At 35.3% G+C, this 10,919-nt stretch overlaps 1 protein-coding gene across 1 annotated transcript; it reads right to left on the reverse strand.

Moving 5' to 3' along the window:
- Window positions 1–3,452: 3,452 nt before the first annotated feature.
- On the reverse strand, window positions 3,453–10,569 carry LOC132183762 (protein argonaute 5). The gene is made up of 22 exons (XM_059597174.2): window positions 9,958–10,569; window positions 9,286–9,506; window positions 9,028–9,177; window positions 8,772–8,908; window positions 8,561–8,667; window positions 8,194–8,297; window positions 7,928–8,060; window positions 7,707–7,823; window positions 7,446–7,556; window positions 7,296–7,367; window positions 6,904–7,026; window positions 6,629–6,800; window positions 5,845–5,966; window positions 5,625–5,762; window positions 5,414–5,556; window positions 5,260–5,322; window positions 5,109–5,172; window positions 4,863–4,998; window positions 4,703–4,776; window positions 4,465–4,559; window positions 4,100–4,131; window positions 3,453–4,001 (listed from the first exon to the last, which is right to left on the reverse strand). Exons 1-22 carry the CDS (start codon window positions 10,396–10,398, stop codon window positions 3,838–3,840), a joined length of 2,919 nt encoding a protein of 972 aa, XP_059453157.2. The 5' UTR covers window positions 10,399–10,569; the 3' UTR covers window positions 3,453–3,837.
- Window positions 10,570–10,919: the final 350 nt, after the last annotated feature.

Below are 10,919 nucleotides of genomic sequence, written 5' to 3' on the forward strand. Positions count from 1 at the left end.
GGAAGAGAAAGACTATAATCGCCCTAAAGAAACAAATAGAGAATAACTATGAAACACTAAAAAATTGATTGATACTTCAAAACTGAATTGAAAAATTACACTGATTAGACGCCTTTATATAGGCTAGGTTTTGAGTTTCTCCAACAAAAATACTAAGAGAAAAAAAAATAGAAATACAAAAAGGACACAAATTTCCTCAAAACTAGTTTAGAGGAAATTTCCTTCAACCCACTCTAATAAATGTCAAGTGTCTTCTAACATGTTTCAGTTTCTCAAAATTCAATGCTTGGATTCCTAGGTTAGTAGAAGGGTAATAAATGTTTGTTAAGAATGTTAAAGCAAACATGTGCATCTCACTTGTTAGCAAACACTTGGAATTTATTAGCATGGCTTGGACACAAATAAAAATTCTTGTAGACAAATAAATAAAATATTATTTTAAAAATAATCTACAAATAATAACGTATGATTCTTTCCATTCTTGTGTTGATCTTCTCTATCAATATATTCCAATTTACTTGTTGATTTTGGGTCGGAAAGAATTTGCCACCAAGTTCAAATCATCTTTTCCTCCATCTTTCAGATGTTCAATCAATCCCTTTCATCCCGTACTTCTCAACACCAAATAACGTGATGCTCGAAGAAAAAGAACTTGCAACCTATAACAACTTGACTCTCAATAGTAGATCTGAAGTTTCTTGCAGCAACTTGAGAGAAATCAACCTTCACACATCCTTCATTTATTTTATCCAATTCACGCTCTATAAAAGCCTCCAAAGAATGATTAATTCTCTCTTGACCACAAAAATTAAAATTGTCATCCTACACTCCGATTCCAACATCCAAATTATTACTAGAAGAATTTGATAGAAAATCAACATAACTAATTTCCTCATTACTCAACTAAAATCCTTCATTATGTCAACTTTCATCAAACATGTAATAGTCATTATTTTCTTTAAGAAGATAAATGTCATAGGTTGGTGGAGAGACTCGATTTTGAGAAAAATATTATTTAGTAAATTTAGCTTTCTCCGCCATATAAGATGGATTTGGTAGATGGGCTTGAGACTTGCTAACAATAGTCAAAGCGGTGAGAATGTCATAAAATTTTGGAAGCTCAACTCTGAAACCTAAGTCTTCATGCCGCTCATCCCGAACACGTTATTCCCGAACTAGAACCGGATTGTGATATGGGTTCTCAAAATTGGAATCTTTATCGTGATCGTCAATATCACGATGCATCTCCAAATTTTGCGCCTCTAGATGTTGGGTTCATTCTGCAAGCTACCTTTGCAAGTCTTCAATCATCATATCTTGTATACTGTGTTCATCGTGGGGGAACTTCCTCTTTCATAACCTAATACCAACTAATGCCGAGCAAAACTATAATTATTTTGATAGCGTATTATAACAACACAAACTAAAAATTAAAGACTGAAAATGGAATTTAGGAAGAGAGAAAATAACAAATAAGAAAAAGAAAGACCATACTCTACTCGCCCCAAAGAAGCAAACATAGAATAACTCTTAAAGACTGAAATTTTTATTGCTACTTCGAAACTAAATTGAAAAATAACACATATTAAATGTGTTTATATAGGCTAGGTTTTGAGTCCTCTCCAAGCAAAACATTTAGAGAAAAAAGAAAAATCCAAAAATATCCATAAGCTTAGACAGAAAAATTCTTGTAGACAAAGAAACAAGATATTATTCTAAAAATAATATTCAAATATTATGTTTGATTCCTTCTATCCATGTGCTGATCCTTTAGGATTGAGATCCCCAGCAATAGTGGAAAAATTACCCACCAATTTTTTTTGAAATCTTGACCATCCATTTTCATATAACAATCACCATTCCGCCACGTGTCCTACTTAATATAAAATAATAAAATATTATTATTTTTTACAAAATAAATATAAAATTAAATAATAAAAAAGAAAAATAATTATTAAAAAATATGGGATGGCCGAACCACGCCATAGGGGGTGGCCAGCCACCCTAGTTCAGCCTTGGGGGTGGCTCCACCCCCTGGGGCCATGGGGGTGGCTCCGGCCACCCCCACCCGGCCCTTGGGGGTGACTGAAGCCACCCCCAAGGTGGGGTGGCCAGCCACCACCTATGGAGTGGTTTGGCAACCCCATATTTTTTAATAGGGAAAATTACAGTTTACCCCTTTAAAGTTGACAGCGTTTTTCAATTCGAACACTAAAGTTTCAATTTTTGCAATCCACCCCCACAAAGTTCCAATTTTTTTCAATTCGACCAATATTATCCCAAAATTTTCATATTACCCCTAATTTTTATTTTTATGAAGAAAAAAAAAAAAAAAAAAAAAAAAAAAAAAAGCAAATTTGGGGGTGCAAAAATGGCCAGATGGCCAAAGGGGTGGCTACAGCCACCTCGAATTTTTTTTAAAGGGGAAAATTCAGTCTACCCTCCTAAAGTTTTAGGAGTTTTTCAATTCGAACCTCAATATTTAAAAATTGGCAATGTACCCCCCCAATGTTTAAAAAATTTTCAATTTAAACCCTTCGTTATTAATTTTTGTCTAATTAGACAAAAATCATCCCACGTGCGTCTCACGTGAGATTTTGATGCCCTCTATTCCAGTTTTGCCCTCATTAAAACCTATGAAATTGAGGGTAATTACGTAATTCCATAAGTTTTAATGAGGGCAAAATTTGAATAGAAGGCATCAAAATCCCACATGAGACGCACGTGGAATGATTTCCGTCCAATTAGACGGAAATTAATAACAGAAGATCTGAATTGAAAATTTTTTAAACATTAGGGGAGGTACATTTCTAATTTTTAAACATTGAGGTTCGAATTGAAAACTCCTGAAACTTCAGGGGGTAAAGTGAATTTAATCCTTTTTTAAAATTGGCCTTAGCCACCCCTTTGGCCATCGGGCCATTTTTGCACCCCCAAAATTTATTTTTTTTCTTCATAAAAATATAAATAAAAAAAATAAAAATTAGGGGCAATATAAAAAGCTTTGGATACAATTGGTCAAATTGCAACTTTGGGAGAGTGGATTGCAAAAATTGAAACTTTAGTGTTCGAATTGAAAAACACTGTCAACTTTAGGAGAGTAAACTGAAATTTTCCCTTTTTAATAATTATTTTTATTTTTTATTATTTGATTTTATATTTATTTTTTTTTTAAATAATAATATTTTATTATTTTATATTGAGTGAGACACGTGACAAAATAATGGTTGTTGGATGAAAATAGATGGACAGGATTTCAAAAAAATTTGGTGGACAATTTTCCCACTATTGCCAGAGACCTCAATCCGATCTTTTGTATCAATATATTTCAAATTAGTTGCTAATTCTCCTAAATCACATTTCCTTGTACAACCCCTGAACCAACCATGTCACATGGCAAAATGATCGTATTAACAGGAACCGACCATAATTTATACTGTCGGGACAGAAAATGAATAGTTTTGTTCCACTGCATCAGTACAATGACCATTTACAAAACAACTTACCCAAAGTGGTCATCAGTACAAGGATGACCACTTTCAAGAGTCCTACAACCAGGGTTCAAAAGCACATTGCAAAGCAAAGCAGATTGCAAAGCCAACAGTTGCTCAAACATAAAACACACTCAAGAACAATATTTACATTTCCTTCAAGGTGTACGTATAAAAACCATTATAACCACGGTTTAGATGCACGTTGAAAAACCAACAGTTGCACAAATGTGAAGAAAAATACCCAAAAGATAATCAAAATCTAAAAGCCTTGGCAACATAAACTATATCATACCATTCAGATACTTCTTCATTCCGATGCAGTAAAAGGAAAGGGCAAACTCATTCAGCAATAAAACATAACATCTTTCACGTTATCCTTAATTAGAGGAAGGGGCCGAATCTCCACTCTGTTCTCACTCCCACTTGTAGAGCCACTATTTAATGTCTCACTCTCAATGTAATAACGTGCCCGAACAGCTGCCAAATGGGCATAATAAACAGGAGGAACTGCATACGCAAATATCATTTTAGTGGTGTAGATAGCATCCACAACATAATTCTAATTTAGATAAAAATAAAATAAAAAAGAAAGAAGGAGATCAAACCTATGGAAACAGAGCGAGTGCACCTTGCATAGCTGAAAAGGAAATTGTGAGCAAAAAAATACAGAAGACGAAAATAATTAAATTTATCGCATCCTATAAGCTTAAACTTTTACTATTAAATAATATTAAAGCCAGAAGTCCTAAGTTCGAACCACGATTTCGTTAATTCATGTCCATTTAAGTTAAATATTTAACGTGTTGGCACTCACCTATTAAAAGGGAGTTTGAGCTCACACACGTAGGAGGGAGTGTTTAAGTATTGATTTAATAATTAAATTTATCTCATCTTATAAGATTAAGCTTTTAAGACAAGTAGTAATTTAACATATTAAAATCAAAAGAACTGAGGATCAAAAGGACATTACGTGTAACATAAATTATTTGTTAACATCTGTAAGGAATCTGCATTGAAGTTGTTCTCATCATATAACACGTGGTAGTGTGCAGGCCGGCTAGTTCCCTACAAGTTCAATATAAACGAAAAATCAAATTATTCCTTTAGAATCAAGGTTTGTCTTTATAAAATATATATATTATGAATCCCATTCATAACTTAAGTTAAGTGCTTTGAAAATTAATTCCACCAAATGGCTATAGCTTTACCTGAATTCCAGCATGGCTATTGAGGTAAAAGTCAAACTCTGTTGGATGGCAAATCTGGGTATCGACAACAGTGCCTAGACATATTCGATCTACAAAATCAGTGGTGTTCTAGAACAAAAAAATATCTATAATTGACCACAGAGAGGATAAACTTAGGTACCAGGAAGAATATTGCCACTCTGGTCTATCTGATCACGATTTGTATGATCTGCAGGAAAAAGCCGTGTATGATGTCTTTTTCGCACCACCACGAAAGTAACAGGTGGCAGATATCCATCCTCTAGTGAGAGACAGGCCTGGAAGAAAACATGAGTGATGGTTTTTACTGTTATGTTCTACACATAACACATCTTGGTACCCCCTATACAGTGGCTCAGTTCACACTTCACAGTAAGATCTATAATACCTTTCTTATTGCATCCATCTCATAAAGTAGAACCTGACTGAATTGGCCTTCACTGACACCATCTCTGCCAAGTAGAACAAAATTATATAAGAAAGCCATACAAAAAAATAAAAAAAAATAAAATCTTTTCATGATTGAAAACAAATTTTACCTGTAGAATATAATCCTGTGGGGTTTTTGATTAGTGGACTTTCTGAATGCAATAAGTAGTTCCCTGCAAAGAGGCCGTGGATATATAATGGGGTGAGACCAAAAAAAAAAAAATCAGCTACAACTATAAAACAATATGCATGTCAACTTCTAACCTAATCATTCCTCCATGAACTAAGCCCCTTTGAGGATCCTGGAATGATGCATAGAGATCTTGGACAATTTCTTCACAAGGAGGTTGTGCAGAGAAAACTCCTCTGTACTTAGTGACCTCAGGCCAATCCATGGAAGCCACTACCTATGTCAATCAATTGAACCATTTAATACAACTAAGTTATAAAGGGGCAAGAAAACTACAAAACATACCGCTGCTATTGAAGGAGAAGAGTCATCTCCTGGCTGGGGATGGGTCACACCCGCACCCAATATAATTGTAGGGCGATCAGTCACAAGAGGAATATTTCTTTGAAAAGCATCATTTAACACAGTGTTACGTCCCCCAACCTGTAAAGGTTTTAATTCTTAGTCCAAAAATTGAAATCCCAATAATTTTACCAGAGTCAATCAATAATCAAATGGAACAAACCTTCACGTTGATTTTGAGGGCCATATTTTCAAGATATTGCATATTAAGCTTTGATGCGTGGCGAGGCTGACAACACTGAGAAACGATTCCCAGTTCTGTTTCACATACTCGTTTAATTTGTCCTGTGAACAGTAAGTAATCTTTTGAGCAAAAGAAGCTCGTTTTTATCACAGTTAAACCACCACTTATCTCAAAAGCCCAAACTGATAGGAAGAGCTAAATTAAATCATTTAATCAATATTCATTATTCTAACACTTCCCCTCACGTGTGGGCACAAATGTGATGTTTAATTTAAATGGGGATTGAATGACTGAGACAAGGTTCGAATTCAAGATATTTAGCTCCGATAATATGTTAAAACACCATTTCATGTGTAAGCATAATTGCTTTTAATAGGTAAGACCCAACACGTGGAATCTTTAATTTAAATGCGGGGTCAATGATTCGAATTCGGGACATTTGGATTTAATACCATGTTAAATCACCATTTGTCCTTATAGGAAGAGGTAAATTTAATTAATTAATTATTACTCTAACACTCTCCATCATGTGTGGACTCAAACCCCCTTTTAGTAGATGAAGACCAACACGTAAAATATTTAATTGAAATTAGAGGTAAATAATGGAGTCAAGGTTCGATCCCAAGACCTTTAACTCTGATACTATGTTAAACTACCATATATCCCAAAAGCTTAAATTGATAGAAAGATGTAAATTTAATCATTTAATCAATATTCATTATTCTAACAATCACGAAATCTGAATGCCAATTAAATTACTCACCATACGACCCAGTGAAGTCCGGCAAAATAATTATCAATAGCTGAAGTTGTTTTCCTGCTTGTCCAATTTCTTTAAACTTAGCCACACACTGCTTGTGAATATCCCTAAGAGCCATCTCAACTTGACTAGAACAAGCTGAATGTATGGGAAGCAAAGGGTTTGGGTTAAAGACCTGGCAAGATATTCAAAAGCATCCACAAAGCCAATTATTTAGATTCACAATAAAATCTGCACGTCACGCAATCAAAAGTAATCATTTAATCATGAAGTCATACCATTCCTTTGCTACTGCACATATTGATCAATTGGTCACAAAATTCAAATTGCAAATCTCTGTTCACTCGTTTAGAGAAGTTCACACATGTCCAAAATTCCACTCGACCGCCGTTGATCATTCTCTACAATATCAGCATCACAAAGGTTAATCTAGCTTATAATATGTTCACGATTCCAGCACATGTCCTGTCCATGTTTATCATTTTCAATAACCATTCCCTTTAAGTCATAGGGAGCATAATGAGTTTGCAGAAAAATCACTTTTTGATGCACCAAACCCAACTTCCAAAGTAGTTGTAATGTTATTTACTGGTTGCCAGTAGATAGGTGAAACGAAACAAGCCTAATTTGCTACCAAGCAACCAACGACAAAATTAAACTATGATCTAACCTTGTTTATCATATTCCACTGTCCCATTCTAGGTTGTTCCCTTTGTTTTATCCCAGTATTATGATATAAAAGCTGCAAAAGTGAAAGTGAGATTAAATTTGAATGTAAGATTGCAAAAAATAGCTCGAACAAACACAAGCCGAAAATTACCATTGGAGATGGCAAAACTCGAGCATCAACCAATGAATGTTCATCCCTTACTTGAATTCCAAACTCCGTATTTACAAGCGAACTGCCATTAAAATTGTTTTTCCCAACCATCTTGTACAAAAGAGAACAATCCATCATGATATTACTGGCATAAGCAACTCCCCATTCAATTTATTTCAAGAAAACCATATTGGTTAAATTTATGTAGTCATACAAACGAGATAAAGACAATTTATCACCAAATTAACAACATCAAACTACCTCCTTGATTCTATTTTCCCTTTCTTGAGGCCGTTGACAAGTTGCTCTTAATAGATTAATTACTTGTCTTTCATTTAATCGCTTGAAGTATCTTTGTCCAGCTGCAATCTTACAAAGCTATAACACAAAGAAAGACCATCATAAACATATATGAAAGCTAGTCATAATGCTGACACAAAATAAAGGGAAAACAAAAAAACTGTCTATAGCAATAAGACAACCTCTATTGGCAAATAAATAGGTTTGGCATCACTCCCAGCTTGAAGGGCAGGCAGATTCTGAAGCGCAATGTTATATTTATCATAAAAATATTCAGTGACTGACTTTTTTGTTTTCTTGTCACCAAGAGTAAACCTATAGGAACAAAAAGCAGACAATAATTACCAAAATAAAAATTAAATAAAAAAAAAAAAACGTACACCAGAAAGAAATGCAGAGAAGAGAAATAGAGACATGCAGTCACAATCCCATATGGTAAGTGATATACGTTAACTCGCTAGTTGGTTGTGTTGTTATCCCAGTGACTTTGTGACTTTTGAAATACTCCCTATGAGTAACCTCAATTTGGACTCCTCTCAGTGCTTTGTTAATCTGGGAATCAAAAGGAAAAGAGTTGTACTCAATAAACCTAAGAAACATATTAAAAAGAATCCATGCATTAACAAACAATTGTTAGCAAAAACTTTCTCAAGCAAATAGCTGGAAAGAAAAGCAAATATATATATATAGTGCATGGGAAGGGACACCATCCTGCCAATGATTTTAAAAGGAAACAAAGATGCAAGTACGTGCAGCTTTCATTCGAAGTCATAGTTAAATCATAGAGCACCAAATTTTATAGTAGCAAAAGAAACCTTCTGACGATCTTGATCAGGCATACTGCTTGAAAAATGGAAATTAAAATGTTTTGCAAGAAACTCTATCACAAGAATTGGTTCATAGAAAGGCTGAACTGACACATCTGCAACATGAGAATCAAATGTCAAAAGCAAGGTAATGTCAGTGCAATTCTTATTGAAACAAGTTGCTCTACATGAATCCCAAAGGAGAGCATTGAAGCAATACCAATACAAAGGGAAAGTCCCATTTGGGTTAGACGAAGACTCTGATAATATCCTCTCCAATATTCTATACCATTACCGGCCAGTTCACCCATTCGACCCAACTCAGGATGGAAAAATGACCTCCCCACAACGTTGTACCTATAGTCGAACTTTCACCAACTTAATATATTTTCTGCATGCAATATATCTACGAGGCAATCTATAAGTACAAGGATAACAAAAATGGACACAATTCTAAGAGGAAAAAAATGGATTACTTCTCTGATGATGTCGCTTTAAGAACCACACTAAGAGCTTGTATGGTTTCTTGTGGAGCATCCAGTTGCCTACCGCTCAAAAACTGTCGAAGATGGTGAATGTCAGCCCTAGAAATGAACTTGATTGTCACTATAAACCGATATTCCTTTCTGCACATTGGGAGGAGAAAAGGCATTCAGATAAAATGAATAATGAAATAATAAACTTGAGAAAGATGAGATAAACTCAAGCAGACACACTCCAAAAAAGAAAAATACCTCACTGAACAAGATGATGAGGCACGATGATCATCATTTTCAATTAACTTGATAACAAAGTCCATCGACTTAAACGGCAATGGCCCTGCTGTATAGAGGTTACTCCGGCCATCATATGCAGGACTTCGGCTACCCAAGTGTGATTCTTTGTATAAGTTAACCAGTTGGTTAATTATAACTCGGTTGATTTTCTTTGAAGTAACCGCGGGTGTAATGGAAACCTATAACAATTTAAATTAAAACAACATAACATATCATATGTCCACAAATAAATACTTGAGAACCGCTTTGGCTTTCGACAGAAAAACAATAAAGTAAAATAAAATGGACAAACAAAAAAAAACATGTCATCTCCATATATTATGGTCCACTCTTTACATTCCACGAATGCAAATGCAAATCCCAGTTCACACGAATCACACCTTCATCCACAGTATATCTCAAATTAAAAACAATGTAACATCTCGAAAACAACCCAATAAGACTGCAAATGTTGCAAAATGGTAGGGAAGAATGAATATCTATATCTCACTCAAGTCAAAGAAAACATAATAGAAGAAACAGAACGATAAACAAGAATTTCGTCTATAAATGCATATTACCGGTTATATATATAAAATAAAATAAAAATAAAAGAAAAGAAGAGAAGAGCATTTGAGTACAGCTACCCACGGCGTAGTGATGGAGATCTCTGTCCGCGACTTCCACAAGAAAATGATTTGCTCGGACAGCGATTCTCTTTCCGATGGTTCCGTACCCAGGCCTCTTTGGAAAGGTAAAAGGAAATTGCAGAGGCGCTGGAACCTGCAATAATGTAAGTTTATCGTCGATTTCACGGCTCAGAGGAGCCGCAGAGGTTGAATCTGAAACCAGTGGCAGAGCTGAGCTCGACGCCACAGAAGAATCGCTTGAAGCTAGAGCTAGCGGAGGAGGTCCAGCCGGAGAAGCGACTGCTGAAGGTGTGGCCGGAAAAGAAGTGGCTGGAGGAGCCACCGATAAAAAAGCGGACGGTGGAGCAGGTGGAGAGGAGCCAGAGGGAGCACCCGGGCCACTTCCTCCTCCACCTTGTCCACCGCCACCGCCTCTGCCTCTTCCACGGCGTCGACGCGGCATTGTAGCTTAGAAAGAGTAACAGGTGAGAAAGGAAGAGACGTGGAAAAATGGGACAAAGCTAATGGATGGGACGGCAGCTAGTGTCACTGACATTTAATGAAAGTTTATGGTCTCGGAGAGTTTAGCCTGAGTACTCAGAATCTAAACTACTATTTTTTTCCTAACACTAAAAGCAAAATTACATGAAAGTTGAAAGAGAGAAAGAAAGGAAGGAAACAGAATGATGACAGGAAAAAAAGAAGGAGAACATATAAGCATTTTTATTGGGGGAAAGAAATCTTTGAGAATCAAAAGCTTGGTGTTCTTCTAGTATTTTTCCAACTGTGATATAATTTTTAAAATTATTAATAAATTAAAAATAACAATGATTCAACCGTAATTTAAAAGTTACATCACAATTAGAAAAAAAATAGGAAAACACCTAACTTCTTCCTAAGGTAAAAAAATAGGTGGAAAGCATGTCTGTTCTACTACACTGTTACTATATGTTCTCCTAAAAAAGTAGGTGGAAAGCATGTCTG

This window comes from Corylus avellana, chromosome 7 (assembly GCF_965113065.1).
Source record: "Corylus avellana chromosome 7, dhCorAvel1.hap1.2, whole genome shotgun sequence".
In the NCBI taxonomy this organism is placed as follows: Eukaryota; Viridiplantae; Streptophyta; class Magnoliopsida; order Fagales; family Betulaceae; genus Corylus; species Corylus avellana.